This window comes from Betta splendens, chromosome 2, assembly GCF_900634795.4.
Source record: "Betta splendens chromosome 2, fBetSpl5.4, whole genome shotgun sequence".
NCBI classification, from domain to species: Eukaryota; Metazoa; Chordata; class Actinopteri; order Anabantiformes; family Osphronemidae; genus Betta; species Betta splendens.
The window spans coordinates 2,943,785-2,959,792 of NC_040882.2; the positions used below are offsets into that span (position 1 = coordinate 2,943,785).

At 37.7% G+C, this 16,008-nt stretch overlaps 1 protein-coding gene across 1 annotated transcript in view; it reads right to left on the bottom strand.

The window, feature by feature from the left end:
• Window positions 1–12,140, bottom strand: part of ahr2 (aryl hydrocarbon receptor 2) — a 46,124-nt gene extending 33,984 nt beyond the window's left edge. Inside the window, exons 1-2 of the mRNA XM_029133956.2 lie at window positions 11,715–12,140; window positions 5,068–5,255 (exon numbers count right to left, since the gene is read on the bottom strand). Coding sequence (XP_028989789.1) covers window positions 5,068–5,255; window positions 11,715–11,773 — 247 coding nt within the window. The 5' untranslated portion in view covers window positions 11,774–12,140. The remainder of the gene's footprint in view (window positions 1–5,067; window positions 5,256–11,714) is intronic.
• Window positions 12,141–16,008: the final 3,868 nt, after the last annotated feature.

Consider the following 16,008-nt stretch of genomic DNA (forward strand, 5'->3'; position numbering starts at 1 on the left):
AACTCTCTAACAATGTCGGAACATCAAAATACACGACACCTCCAAAGAACTATGATGAAAAAAGACTATTTACTCATAATATAGGTATGTTTTAACAACATGCAAATCTAATGTGTTTAGATAACATATTTTACTTTTGGTTCTTTGTTTTTTTCTTTGGTTTTTAAAAACACAAACCAGTTCTACTCCCCTTTCCTTAATAGTCTTTCTCTTAACTGAACAAAGGAAAGCATTGGCTGAACAAGCAACAATGAAAGAATAAGAAACTATAAACTATCCAAACATGTCCTGCTACTATAATTAGACTGCTCACTTACAGTATGGCCCTGTAGAAGCTTAGGATTTGCAATATGACTAAAATAGTCATTGAAGGCTTATGTAATTGTCCAAAATATCCTTCCATGTGGAAGACAGGAGCATCTCCATTTTGAGCTTCAAAGTTTAAAATTGATCTTGGAAATAAAGAATTCTAATCTTTTCACCATATTAAAACAATATTTAATCTAAATCTAAAAATTTGCTAAAAATTTACAGAGAAACGCATCTAGAAAAAGAGGTACATGGTGGAAAAGAAGAGATGACAAAATTACAGAATTTTAAATTTAAAAAAGGCTATCTGGACTTTTTTCTAGTCGTCAAAAGACTAAAGTGTGTGTATATACAGTCGAGTCTGAAACTATTCCATACCTCTTCTTATACAATACTTCTGACTTAAAGATACTTTCATTCAACAAGCAATTTTGTTTGTTTTTGATCGGAAATGACACAAGCTTCTCCCAAAAGAAAATAGAACGATGTTCAAGAGAAAGAAAAGAAAAAAAGAAAAAAAATTACAATGCTTCTTATTAAACTGACCAGCTTTTTGCATGTCTCCACTTGTATTTTTTCGTCCATTCATCTTTTCCAACCTTTTCAGGTTGGAAGATCTCAAAGAAAAGATGAGTAATTATTTCTTCCACAGCCTCTTGTATTTGCCAGGGGTGTAAATTATTTTGGGCTTGACTGTACATATGTGTGTTTGATTCCAGAGAAAGAAATTTCAGTTGAGCTAGGACCACAAATAATGGCTTTCCACAGCCAGAAAGGTCCCTTTCTGGGACCTCATCAGCCATAGAATTATGATTTTCCTGCCAAACCTGAGCATATCTAGTCTGGAAAAATGTTGCAACCACAAGTTCATTGCTCAGGATTTCGGAAAACACAAAGAATATTCTCAGGTTTCTCAGCATTTTTCGCTGAATTAGTATTGTGTTGTTTCTGCAATTTGAATCTTTCCTTGTTCTTTCCACTTTTTCATTTTGCATCATTTATATATTGAATCATTGTGGCTATTGACCAATGACCTTCCATTGAACCCTTTTCAAATAATACAGTATGTTTTTGAGAGTTTTATTTTGAATTCTTTGCTACTAATAAATGCAAGAGCAGATCTGTCAGAAAATATGCAATGTAAGCTCATTTCAGTCTTTTTAAGTCTTAGATTTAGGTAGTTTTTTTAATGAGAGAGACAGGAAAACCACAAACACAGCCAGGCTTAGTGAAGAGGGATATAGAATGCTGCTGTTGTGAATATCAGCCATGGGACTGAACCACCGGGCATTTCCCATTTGTCTGTCAAACCCCATGCTGCAGCTCAGCCCTCGGGACAAAGACAAGGACGAAAGAAATGGACACACAGTGCTCTTTTCTCAGCCACATCCAGCTGGAAAGACTGGCCTTTCTGTGAGCCTTTACACATGTAGGTCGCCTTTGTGCAGTCACAGAAATGCTGGGAAATTCAGGATCAGACAGATACAAAATTATTGGGATGTTTGACAGTAAGGGATCCACTACGACTGCGGAAACTGAATGTCTTTAATTCTGTTTCAGGAGCCAAAGGAATTTGAATTTCTTTTGCAGAAAAAAGTGCCACAAATAAGAATAAAAATACTTTTTATTCTGATTTAATAAAAAGATATTTTGGAATGATTTGGTGGTTTACTTTTAATTTAAAGTCTGATTTAAAGGACATAAACTGTGTGTATATATATATATATATGCTGTGAAAAATGTAGCTTTTTTCATAATTGTTACAACAGTAATAATCAACCAGTTCTGTATCTACTCAGACTATATAAAGCAATTGGTCTTGTATTTATGACAGTGGGTAACACATCTCAGTATTACCAAGTTTTTGTAGGTCTTGTGGTTCATCCAAATTCCTCATAATGACGCACCAACAGACGGGCCAATAAAAACTTAATTTAGACTTAAACTAATAGCAACACAACATACAGCCTGAGGAGAGGGTTGGATGTACTGTCACATCAACAACATTAATAATATATAAGACCTGATGCTAGACAAACTGACAACATTCACAGCTATAGGTAAAACTCAAAATGACTGCAATCCAGGCATGTTGTTCTGCTGAAAGCCTATTATGGAACTGTTAAAGGTATAAAGGATAACTAAAATTGAGACAATGTGTTGCGCAATTAGACAATTTCATTAAGCTCTCTAGATTGATAAAGAATGTGGTGATAGACAAACTAGTTATTTAATAAAATCTCTAAAACAGTTACGAGGACATTTCGATACACAAATTTGCACCACAATGCACTTCAAAGTGTGATGAATGTGCTAGAGGGGAAGTTAAGAGGAAGCCCTGGAAGCAGCTAAGAAAAAGCCAAAGTCTGCATTCAAGAGTGTTTAAGATTTTCATAAATGCTGTGTTGACCTGGTGCAGGTGTCCTGTGTTCTATAACAACTGAATGGAGTTCTGCAACTTTCGTTTGAGGTGAGGGAATAGACAGAAGGGACGAAAGTCAGAGAATCTATAAACTTTAGGCAGAAAAAGCAGTTGAGGGAAAGGGGCCCTGGGGCGCTGCAGAGGCCACCACAGGAAATGGGTGGGACTCAACTAGGAGAGAGGGTGACGGATCAGTGGCCAAGAAATGGGTGGCGGTGAAGATGAGGGTATGTGTGTTTTTTCAACCGCTATTACGAAGACCTCTAAACCTACTGTATAACTTTTAAAATATATTCCTTACTAGAAAAAAAAGTCAACAAAAAAATTATTATGTCTGGTAATTTTTGTTGTGAACCTGAAATTTTGTAAAAGCTAGGAATTTTTATACTTTACAAGGATAAGCACATAGTTGTGATAGTTATGGCAGACTGTGTTGGTTGCAATCTTTTATTATTTTCTATGAATTCAGTTAATAGTAATTTTTAATGTCAAATTTATAGCTATTTATAGCTTCATAAGCTATATGTTCTTTGTAAAAGGCAAGGAAAATAAAATAGAAATCAGTTTCAACAGATTTTAACAAAACAAACATGGTATATTATCCTCTTGTCATGTTATTCTGTTATTTCTTAATTCTTCTCTGTCACTGCTTATATGAAACCATCTTTGAAAGCATATTCTCCCTTTCAAATCTATAATTTACTTGAATCCTAGTCCATCCTACTTTAAATTAGCTCCACACAGGGTAACTGTTAGAGCTAAACAGCTTGAAAACTGTGATCTGCAACATGATTGTATAGTGACACAATAATAATAATAATAATAAACTAGCGTGAGTGTAAGGAAACAAGTGTAAATTTGCCACAACAGAGAGACCATCTAACTGCCAGCATATTTGCAACAATCCAACAAACAAAAACAAAATTTACATATAAACTGCAGTAATGTAACATGAAGTGTTACTGATGAAAATATATAATTTACTTTTTAATGCATGGACATCCTTTCCAGATGATATTCACGAAGGAAGCCTTGCCTGTTTTTGCTCAGCTTCACACCTCCTGTTGCTGAGCAAGTCTGCTCCAAATATATGGTGACGTAGAAGGGCCAAATTTCACAGTCCTGCACAGATATAGCCCCTCAGCTAGTGAGGACCACACCCTCTTTACTGGAAATAAACTAATAAGGTGACCTAGATCAAATCACTGTTGGAACGAGAAGACAATTAAAAGAATACTTTCAATGGGGGTTGACCAAAAACATGTTTTAAGATTTAAGAATGAAGGAACACTAAGATTCCTCCATAATATCTATGCAGAGAAATTATTATTTATTCCTCTACTTAAGTTACCAGGATGATGCACAACACGTTATTCCTCTGTACCTGCCGCGCAACAGTCTGGCTGAGAAGGGGGTGGAGCCAGCCTTTCGGAGCTCAACTGGTGTGTCTGCCAATGTTTATCCTTGCATACACATACAGCACTAATATTCAATGACTGGAGGGACTGCTCTGGATTATTTAGAATACAGCGGGTTCTACAGTGTATTAGCACAGTCTGATATTTGTGGTTACTTGTACAAGCCAGAGTACAACGCAGACGAGTTATGCCATATGGAGGAGGACAAGGCTGCCCACAAGGAGCCGGTAGCCATCATCCAGCAGAGCCAAAAGCCGGCATCCGACGGCCAGCATCCGGGGACCAAAAACCGGCAGCTGAGAGGAACTGCATCGTGTCTGTGCACTGTGCACCAGATAGTTTGGGCTACATATGGTCAGAGGATGCCAAGAAGAAACCAGAAAAAACAATCGGAGCACTGAGTAAATAATATATTCAACCCTTTTTTGTTTTAGGTTGCGCTGTTGAGTTTGAGTATAGTTACTAGCTGCTGCTTGCCTTGGATTGTATGGAGTAGCGTTGGCTTACATTGTTAACGTTAAATTGTGCATTAGCTTGGCTCCCATCACCACTAATACTAATTCCAAAATTCAGTTCATCAAAACCATGAAGCACTAGTTGTAGCCCGTGGGCACACGGCACTCAATCTGCCGAGATGCTTGGAATAATTACTTATAATTTCTCCGCATTGAAGTTATAGAAAAAGAGTTCTTCTTTCTTGAATACAAATCAACATGGTGTAAGTGAAGTATTCCTTTAAGATAAAGTTAGAGAGGGTGGTTTTTATACTACACTTTCTTACCATTTTTATAAATTTTGGATGTTCGGAGAACAAACAGGAAAAACAAGCCAAAACCAAATTTCACTTCTTTGTGCTGTGGATCATAGTCTAATTTCCTTGTGGTGCAAGATCAAACGAAGCTTAATTTTTCTACTCACCATTGAAAAAACTTTTGACCTTCAGGTAACCAACACTGAGCCGGAGGACAGACAGTTTGTCAAGACGAGCCCTGACCTCCTCAGTGAAGGGCAGCAGGTTGGTCAGCTTGTCCAGTTCACCATTGAGTCGGTCGCGGTGGCGTTTAGATGGATTCGACTTTGCGCCATCGGGAGGTGGAAGTTTAGGGCTGTGGATACAGAGACACATGTAATAATGATAATAATAATAATAATGTTAATACACAAACGCATGTAGAACTGCTGGACTAAAACTGATGGGGACAGTAGCACTAGTAGTTTAAACTTTACTATCCTACGTTTCAGAGCAGAGCTTTTTAGTTGTCGCCTAGGTTTATTGCAATTAACTTTTGATTTTAAAAATGCATGTAATCACAAGAATAAGAACTGCTCACTACAAAACAACAAAAAGGACAGGCCACCTTAAATCTGCACAGACTGAGCAATACATATATAAATATACAGCAAAAAGCCTCATCCACTGTTGCGCTGACCATGTTGACACATTGATCTCACCTATTCTGGAATTTGTTTATCACTAGTGTTTAACTCAATTCCTTCAGAACACTACACATTTTATCTACACCAAAATGATGGAACTGAGTTAGTGAGATTTTCCATCTTAGATTATCACTGTCACTCAGAGAGCATTACAGTATGATGAGTATTAAGTCAATAATAAAATATTCTGGTTAAAATCACAACAAATACTGAAATCAGGGGCACAGCTAGCAGTTATGGGCCCTATGAAAAAACAAATCAGGTTGGGCCCTGCAATTCATAAATAGTACTGACCACCACTGACATGGTGGTGCAGTTAGATAGAGTGTGATTAGGTAATGTCAAAGTTTCGAGTTTGAATCTAGCTGCAGAATTACAATGTATGAGTATTGAGTCAAAATTACATTAATTTCATGTTCAATAGTGAAAAACTTATGCAATTGATTTTAGAGTTTGATGCCTTATCAGGTGAGGAAAAGTGTGTGTCGGCCATTCTTCACTCTGCTTTGTTAAGCCTGTTATTTTGTTTCTAATGGCCAGATTTATTTATTTAACATGAAAATTGATCAAAGGGTGAGCGTGTGCATGAACGGTTGTTTGTCTCTCTGTGTGTACCTGCAATAGACTGGCCACACACAGACAATGGATGGATGGATGTGTGTTGTGCATCATTAGGCCTTCTCAAATTTTTTTATGTGACTTGCTAAATATGCTCTCACATTCACTGTATTCGCTCAAGGTTTGACTTTTGCATTGTGTGTTCTCCATGAAATGCCTTTACATTTTTGCTAATTAGCAACCCACTACTTTGTGATTCCACCACTTAGTTGTTAGACATTTAAAAGTAAACATTTTAATATCAATGTAGTAAATTTATAGTTTTGCAAGCTATAATATTGATATTTATTTTTATATTATAGGATATTATATTTGTGACTGTTTTACATAGAACATATTTCTCTAATAAGTATGACGTTGAGCAAGTCTCACACAGAGCAGCTGCCTGTCTGCCGTTTCCCAACCAAAATCACATACAGATGTTCCTTCTGATAAGTCCAATCGGTATTCCAGGTCAGGTGAGGTCAATCGTCAAACTGACTGTATGTGTAAATTGTAGATGTTTTTTTTACCTTATTTGCATTTGATACTTTGACACTGCTTCTCATTTACCTACACATAAACACAAGTACACATTCACACACTGTCAACGTCGCTACACAGTTTTAGTGTGTGTGTACGCACACATGGACAGAATAGAACTAAAAAAGGAAAAAAAAAAAAAAAAAACTTTGTTTCTGTTATGTATCATGCAAACTTAAGGCTTCACAAGACACATTGTAATGGCAATGTAAGAAAAATATCAGACTTCTTGTTGAACAACAAATGAAATATATCAACATGGTGGTAAACATATCAAAAATAGTATAATATATCATTTTAATTGTAAAAATGTTACAGAATTAGTCATATAGCTGCTAATTACTAATATAAATCTTTCAAAATTCAGCATAAATTGAAAACGCTGACACTGGCGAACCCACCTTCCCTACCTCAAAAAAAGACATCTGCCTCCAATAATACTCCAGAAAACGACATATGAAATCGAGCAGCGATGGCTATCACTGCATTCCTGACCGCTAAAACTCCCTACCAGAACAATGAGTGGTCAGTGCTTATCTACCAGATCTGTCCTGGAAGGGGTGTGTACTATATATACACACACTAGTGCACAGATGAGAGTGCGGACCTCAAGAAAAACCTTTGTGGTCACACAAAAACACTTCACTCTCTGGTGAGTTAATCACACCTTTTCAGAACAATAGAAACAAAATCATGTTTGGTATTATACAATACATAAAAAATACACAAAGTGTATGACAGTTCCACTGGTATCAAGCTCAGACAATAGCTGTAAAGTTGAGCCAATAACACACCCGTCTATGGTGACATACGCCACCTTCTACTTACTTAGGTTTTGACTTTTTGCTATAGGTGGCTTAATAGTAACAAAGATCACGGTGCGTTGTTGTTGATGTGGGAAATGAAAGTTCTGGGCAGCAGATGTTCATCTCAAGAAAAAAAGAATGTATTACATGGGAAATGTATCAAATGTCTCTAGTTACAGGCCTCAAAAACAATCACTACATCTTTATTCAAATCAGTGTTTCCCCTACCATTATGTTAGGGGGGCGCCCTGCCCCTTTAAGGTCAAGTTAATATTATTTTAATTTCTGTAGAATAACGACAGAAGTAAATTATCTTTCTTAACAGGTCTGTGCTTTTTTTCCTTTTATTAAACTAAATACCCTTATGTTAACTATAAAATGGCATGTCATTTCAGTCTCCACGTTTGAGCGTTTAAAATTTTCCTCTGTATCGGACACGTGCGTCAAAGAATATGTAGCATCAGGCTGAAAAGCAGGCAAAAATATTGGCTTTTTTTTTTTTTTTTTTTTAAAACGCTCCCAGGGTGAAGATGACAACACTTGTTCTGCTGCGAGTAGCAGCCGGTGTAAACAGTATGATTCATAAGAGTGTTTTGCCGCACCACCCATACCTCCCAGTCTTAGTGTTGTATTCAACATTTAAAACACACTAATTATGCCTAAAGCAAAATTTAAAAGGCACAGATAACCAAAAAGTGACTGTGAAATGACTATGAGAGAGAAAAGATATGGTTTTACGTTTGCATCTGCAACCTGCCTCCTGATGGAAGCCACTCAGACATAGATTATAGAGTAGATGTGTGAGGGGTCCTGGAGGTTCCAGTTGGCAGCTGTAATATATGACAGCTCAATATGCCATTGTTACAAAAGATTTCTGCTTTTTGTCATAGATCCCGCACATGATACAGCAGCAACAAGGTCAATTACAGCAGGTTTTATTAAAATGGACTTATGTTTGTAAAACTACATTCATGTTGTCATCCAACTATATAGTCTAAAATTGTAATTACTTTTAAGAACTTGACGAGCCCACACAGAGCCCAGGCTGGAGCTCCATCCAGCACATTTGGGATAAACATTGAGCCCGAGGTTGTCATTAAATACGTGGACTCACAAATGGAAGAACAAATCCCTGGAGCCAGCACTCGAAAGGATGTTGAAATGTTTTCCGGAAAATTGGGGGTCATTGTAACCCGTGTACTTTGTACATCCACCCCGTTCAGCATGGCTTGTGTCCATGCAATCTATGTACGGTATCTATCAAACCACAACATGGGGATTTGTTTTGCAGTAAATCTTTGATTGTTTCTAGTTTTCAAATTTTCAAGTTTCAAGTTCAGTGCAGTATAACTATAAAAGGTTAAATGAGGCTTTAAGGGCTTCCTATCCTAAGTTTCTCACATACACACTCACTCCAACATCACCTCCACCCAAAAAAAAAAAGAAAATAAAGACAAACTCCTTGAAAGCAACTTCCCTTAAAAACCAAGGCAAACCAACAAAGGAGACTTACATAACCCTTTGCGTGAGACACAGCTATGTTAATTTGAGTCAAGGGAGGGAGGAAACCTGCCCGCCCCTTTCGAAAAACACAGAGACAGAAGGAAAGACAGGCAAAAAAGATGTTGTGGCAGTATGAAGAGGAGGAGAAGGAAAAAAAAAAAGAGCGAGTCTCATATTACGCCATCCTCCCTCTTTACCTCCCTCCCTCCCTCGTGGAAACATTGCGTGAGATCACTCTCACTCCACGTCCTGATTATGATTAATGCAGGTAGTACCACACACACACAGTGAAACTGCAGTTCTGGCAGAGTTCTGACTTGGTTTTTGGCTTGAGCCTGTGGTTCTTTATGGCACTGTTAACACACTGTCTGTTTGGTTAGCCTTGAGTTTAAACTGCTAAAACAGTTCTTTACAGCACCACGAACAGTCTAGCGTCTACGCAAAGTCAGATTAAGTTTAGTAAAGTTATTTCAAGCACAGTAAAAAGTACACAAGGATCAACTAAAGCATTATGCTTTAAAAAAACAACTTAAAAGTTATAGTAAACTATTTCACACAGCTAGAAGTTGAAAGTGAAACCTTACCCAAACAATGCTACAAAGGATTATGAAAAGTTTAATTTATTTTATCCAGCTTATTAAAACATCCCTTGTACAGAGAGAGTGTCACCATGGTCTTCAGCACTCTGTTTCAGAGAAATTCTACAGATGTTTCTTCCAGCATCTGTAGCCTGTTTGATGATCCTTAACCACAGTTTTACATAGGAACTTACTATGTACTACGGCACAAAAAATCCCCCAGAATAAACAGATCGCAGTCAGTATAGTTCAAACTGCTGCAATAGTTTACCTGCAACCATGATCACATCACACTTCTGTAAGTGTGTATAAAGAAGAGTGAGAGAGATTTTTACGTTTGGGCTTAATACTTTTTCAGTTGATGACATACACTAACAAATCAAAGTGAGTTTGCTTCAATTATACACCCATTAGAATCAAAACCTGATTCTGAAGGACGCTGATGTTCAGCGTGTGAAAAACAATGAACTAATGAAAACTGTCTCATAGCAAACGTTTACCATAGTGTAGTACCACAGCAAAGGCTACAAAAGGCAACTTTGCCCATGTTGCTTTACCACACGTTCCCTAAAAGCTGTTTATGGCATTACTTATACTTTGATCTAAACTAGTGGCCTACAGTGGACCAGTCTAAGGTGTTCTGTATTGTAACATTATCTTGTGAAGAACATTGACTAGGCTACCACTATACAAGCTTTACTACAGGACAAAAAGGTTTTATATGCTTTTAAAACTTTGAAGATGTGTTTACAGAATAATAAACAAATCATAACTATATATCTTTTTATAAGGACTCCCTACATACTGTAGTACTGTCCTTTTCAATATGACAAAAAGCAAATACCTTTGCAGCGTAACAAAGGATTTGTAGTTAGTAATATTTATGAATTGTTCTCTTAAAAGCCAAATGTACCGGCTTTTAGGTAATGACCAGGACGCCATAATGGATCTATAAAACAATTTTACTGACGTTCCACCAAGAACTGTAATAAAAACAACTACCGTTGCTACTACTAGAATTTGCATTAGCTCAAATAAGCACTGTACAATAACTAAAGGTAATGGATACTGAACATGCAATTATGATTCTGCAATGCTACAAGTGTACAAAAACAATTCTCAGATTATAGTGTGGGGCACTCCCAGGGTCCATGAAGGGGAATCTAGAAGGAAATATGATGCCGTATAGATGTGTTTGCTCAAATGGCAAGTAGAAGAACAAAGTTCAAACGAACGACGGCCTCACGGATGTGGGGTTTCACTCGCTCTCCTTTGGTAACCTCCCCACCTACAGAACACTAGAAACCAAAACACTGTATAAATAGTAAATTCCAACTCAGTGCTCAGAGGTTTTCTTCGGAATAGAACCTAGTTACGTTAGTTCCAAGCATTTCAAACTGAATTTACACAAACCAATCTGGAAAGCCCGACTGTAGATTTAGAGTAGGTTTAGTCTAAGTAATACTGAAGCAACAGGTTTTCTTTAATGTTCATGCTGGACTGGTCTGCATTGCTGCCAGACCTCACATTTCCTCAGTCTGGCCAACACTGCATAACCACTGCAGGGAAATAGATTGTATGGCCATATGGATTAAACTACCGAGACTGTAAATCGCCATTTACAGTGTAATCTACTAAGCCCGCGTTGCCATGTAACTTAGGCTGTAATGCATGCAGTCTGACTAGTCTGGAGGTGTTTGCACAGCTGTAACCACCCACAAACAGGCATGTTTTGTCTACATATGAAACAAAGCTACACGTTTTACTATACAAATTACATACAACTCATGAATGCAACACGGTACTGCTAAGAAAGAAACAGTGTACGTCATATCCCTCGTTGTTATTATATGAAACAACCAGGGACGTAGTTTCTGTGACTATGCGTGGTGGTATTACAAAAGTACTACAGTAAAAGTACTGTAAAGTAAAGCTGAAAGAAAAGGGATACCGTACACATTTCAGGGTGATCTTTTACACACACACAGCAAGAAGAGCATTTGCTTATTCTATGCAACGGAGCCACTGTGCAGTCACCGTACGAACATGGACACTGTCAGGAGTATTAACTAAGCAGAAGCACTGGGCTTCATCCACTTACATTTTCTGGACCGGCTTCTTCCGTTTCTTCGCCGCGTAAAGCGTCGTGCTCGGGAGCATGGCGAATTCCGACCACACAAAGTGGGAAAAGTAGCCTTATTCCGGGTTTTCTGTACACGGAGCTTTGAAATAATCACATTCCACGAAGGACGACGGTAACGAAAAGGTAAAAGTTAGACAATAGAAATCCCTTCAACGCCCCACGACTGCGTTTGATCTGGAGCAAACACAACTTTTTGCTGTCTGTAGTTTCTCCAACACATTAACAAGCGGTTACACCGTGTCATGTGTTTGCCTCTTCACTATTTCCGCGCGTTTACAACAACCTCCGAACGTGAAAACAACTTCCTACGTGCCCCGGACGACTTTAAACGCTGCGTCTGCCTCGCCTGGCCGCCCTCGTTGTAATCTGACAGAACCGCCTCTACCGCCGCGCGCACGCGACGTGGTCCGTGCGTGCGTAAGGTTGTGCAAATATTTAAGGTGGACCAAATCTGGGCCAAGTGACACTTGAGCAACGATAGGGAATTAACTGAAGAGCAGCGTTCCAACTGGGAAGACCTTAAGGAGCATTTTCCTCCTTATTATATTACAACATTTCCCCCAAAAGAGCCCACGGTGACACAAGAGTCAGCACATACAGCAAATATGGTCATAAGTACCGTCAACACAATGCTCCTTTAAGTGGGAATGGGTCAAGGTTCTTATATATTAATTTAGATTAATTTATCATGTATACTATTTGTAACCTGTTAAAAGGTGGAAACAAGTCCCTTTTAACACGAACCTTTGGACACTTACTGACAAAACATCATTATAAAAAAATAATAAAAATCGAAAACATAAATCTACACAAAATGTGCAGTGATTATATTTTATAAGACCGTTGTTTTCTGAAATATTTATTATTATTATTAACTTTGATACAACTCCCAGCAGAACCAGCCTCATCTACTCTAGATCGATTGGGGTGAGGGGATAGAGAAGACAGAAAAGAACAACAATGACAACTATCTTTGTACCTGTGAACAACTTGGCTGGCAACATCAAAAGAAACCTCATGGCATCTATGTTGCTATGGCAGCACTAAAAAATCTAATCGCATCTCTGTCCTATGCCACCGTTTGACTTTAAAATACACCTATTTTAGACTATTACACCTATTTAGCTTCTCTTGGACCATGAGTCTATGGCAGGTGTGATTCTTATGTTTTCCACTTCCGCTCTGTTTATTTGTGTGATTTTGATTATGGCATTTTGACTACAAACCTTGAAATGAATTGTTTTGAGCTAATACAGTGGAACAGTTGTTTCTCCTAATTGAGACATCCACACAAGGATTTATGGCAGGCAATTAAAACAAATGATAGGGCTTTTCAGCAGATAATAGGGGAATGATGCCTTGGTTGACAACATGATTACGAGTCAGTGTTTATATCAGACTTTGTCAACTGGAACAGCTGAATTGGAAAAAAAGCTATTTTGTGTTGTCTGGAGTAACTGCAGCAGCAACAGCGGAGGCTCGGAGGCCAGCAGGCATTTAATCCTCATCGTAACCATGCTTTATGACTAAAAACGCAACCAGCTTATATCACTGGCAGCACCAACATGAGCCCATGAGCTGCAGTAACCTGTATCACCCCAGGTTACTGCAGTGTTTTATATCAACACACACAAATGGCACTTACACAGCACTAATGATCCTAACTCTAACTACAGTTCTAAAAATTTGTTGGTGTGTAATATTTAAAGCTTTATTCATATTAAGGGAGGCTTTATCAGAGTGGATTTTATACATGAATCAAATCACCTGAAGAGGACAAGAAGAAAATTCAGTTTAACTTATTTTTAGTTACCAATAAACTGAAAAACTTTATTTTACTTAATTTTGATTTAAACATTCAGACATGTTTCATTTTGATAACTACAAATTTAATTTACTCACGTTCATCACTTATTCTCCACATCTTTTACAGCAAAGTTTTATAAAACAGGCTAGAAACCCAGATGAAGAGTCTCATGGATTATAAAAGTTTCCACTTGGATATTGTTGCAATTAAAAACTGAAGTGATAGTTTTTAATTTTAAAATAATATTTAGGAACTTTTCTGGAACAAGCGACACAAGCATTTGGAACAACCTATAAATTATAAATAAACTGAATGAAGGACCTGAAAAACAAAGTCCGGGCCTCATTTCAGCAGTGCTCTCTTGATTTGTTTGCTATAATTGATTATGACACTTTACAACCTGTTTAGGGAGTTTTATGTCAAAGGGGTTTGTAACTTTACTGCTTGTGACATGTCCACTGTTCACTCAGCCAGATACATGAATTGGGATGTGGAAATATTTCTCCCACAAATTTGCTCTCTATGAAGACGTTATCTCTCATTTCCAAACCGGTAAACAGCAAAAATAGAATTGTTTAATTATTTTTTATGTCACAGATGACTGTCAGAACGATGTAAGCACATGTTTTATATTTGATAATTTTTGGTGCATTGAGACTTGTCTAAAATATAAATATGTACCAAACAAAGATTAGGGATCAGGTCAAAACCTTCAGACATCTGAAGGTCTCAAATTAGCAAATGGGCCACTGACAGACACTGAGATAAAGAATATAGATCATGACATGATTAGAGGTCACAGCCACAATAAATTACAGGCCTGCTACAGTCATGTTATTTTCTATGTCAGTCTGGTGAAGAAGGGCTCGGACCTGTGGCTCACCCATCATCCCCGGTTAGTGGTGGAAGCCATGCTGCCGGAGGAGATGCGGCAGACTGCAGCTGTGGTTAATAGTCCGATCAGGGACAGGCGTGTTCTGGTAAATTGGTGGCAGATGTTGGTGCGTTTGGAGAGCAGCATAGGCTTTCAGAGGGAGGGTGGTTGGTTTGTATCAAACACTGGAACGAAGGAATCAAAAGAACTTTTTTGTCCAGAATGGAAGCAAGACAGTGAAAATGTGACTAGGTGGTCTTGTGTGAATTTAAGATCCCACAAAGGATTATTTGTTTGTGAGTTTGTTAGACCTTCTTGCACAGTGTTAAACTGGCTATTATGTTGTTATTGTATAAGAATGCAGTTTGAGGCACAGAAGACCCTTAATAATATAAATTGTACATGAGCCAAGATGTGCTATTTTTGCTTCATATTTGTTGAGCAAAACGTACATATCTAGTACAAATACTGTACAAAGAGATCGGTGACCTTTATATAAACTGAGAAGTTACAGAGACTGGAGTCATGAGGTTTTTCACCAACAGTGATGTTTTTCTGTCATGAATAGAGTAATTATCATAACTCTGCTCTGTACATGTTTTGTTTCATTTTATTTTTCTATGTTTCACATTGGATTTAAGTTGGCAAATGTTTGCAGCTTGTTTGCTGTGTCTGTATCTTAGAACAGTATGACTTCTTCATTTATTTATTGTGGGTTTTTGTGTGTATCAATAAAAGTCTTTTTAAAACGTTTTAATCCAGTCTTCTTATCTTATCTTATCAAGGCACGAGTAACATTTAAAAACGTCAGACAAAATAAATGGTCTGGTTGTTATATTGAAACGATGCACATTGGTGGCAGTGGCTCAGAAGAGGTAGAGCTGTTGGCCACCAATCATAGGGTCAGTGGTTCAAGTTCTGGCCTCCCCCAAGTCATGTGCAAAAGTGTCCTTGATCAAGACACTGAACCCCATGTTGTCCCCGGTTTCAGCATAAGCTGCACAGCAGCATGGGTGAATGTGAATGCAGTGTTAAAGCGCTTTAAATACCACTAAGCACTAGAAAAGCGCTGTACAAGTGCAGGACCATTCACCACATTCACAGTCAAATCCAAACTGGACTGTTTCCTGTTTTTGGCTTCCTGTTCCCTATAATTTGTGTCTTTGTAGCGCTATTTATTTTTGAGTCTTAACAAATACTGTATGATGATTAAGTAATAGTAAAGAACCAACTGTAAAAAATGAATATAAAACTCTGCATTGTTATTTATTGTGTAAAAGCAGTTTTTAAAAATTGTAATAATTATTTGGGCCTATTAAATAAACATTGTCGAAATTGAGATTTGCAAAAAAAATAAGGGATCATTTTTCCACCTCACTGATTTGTTTCCTTCTTTCAGACTAAAGAAAGTCTTTAGTCTAAAAAACATTTTCTGTTTTCCCTTCCACAAAGTGGAGTGTAGTCCTGCCAGTTGTTTCCCTGTCATGAAATAGTCTGGACCTCTGACCTAACAGCCTCCAACCCTGTACTTTAACAACGTATAAAAAACACAGTTCCTATTTATAACACAC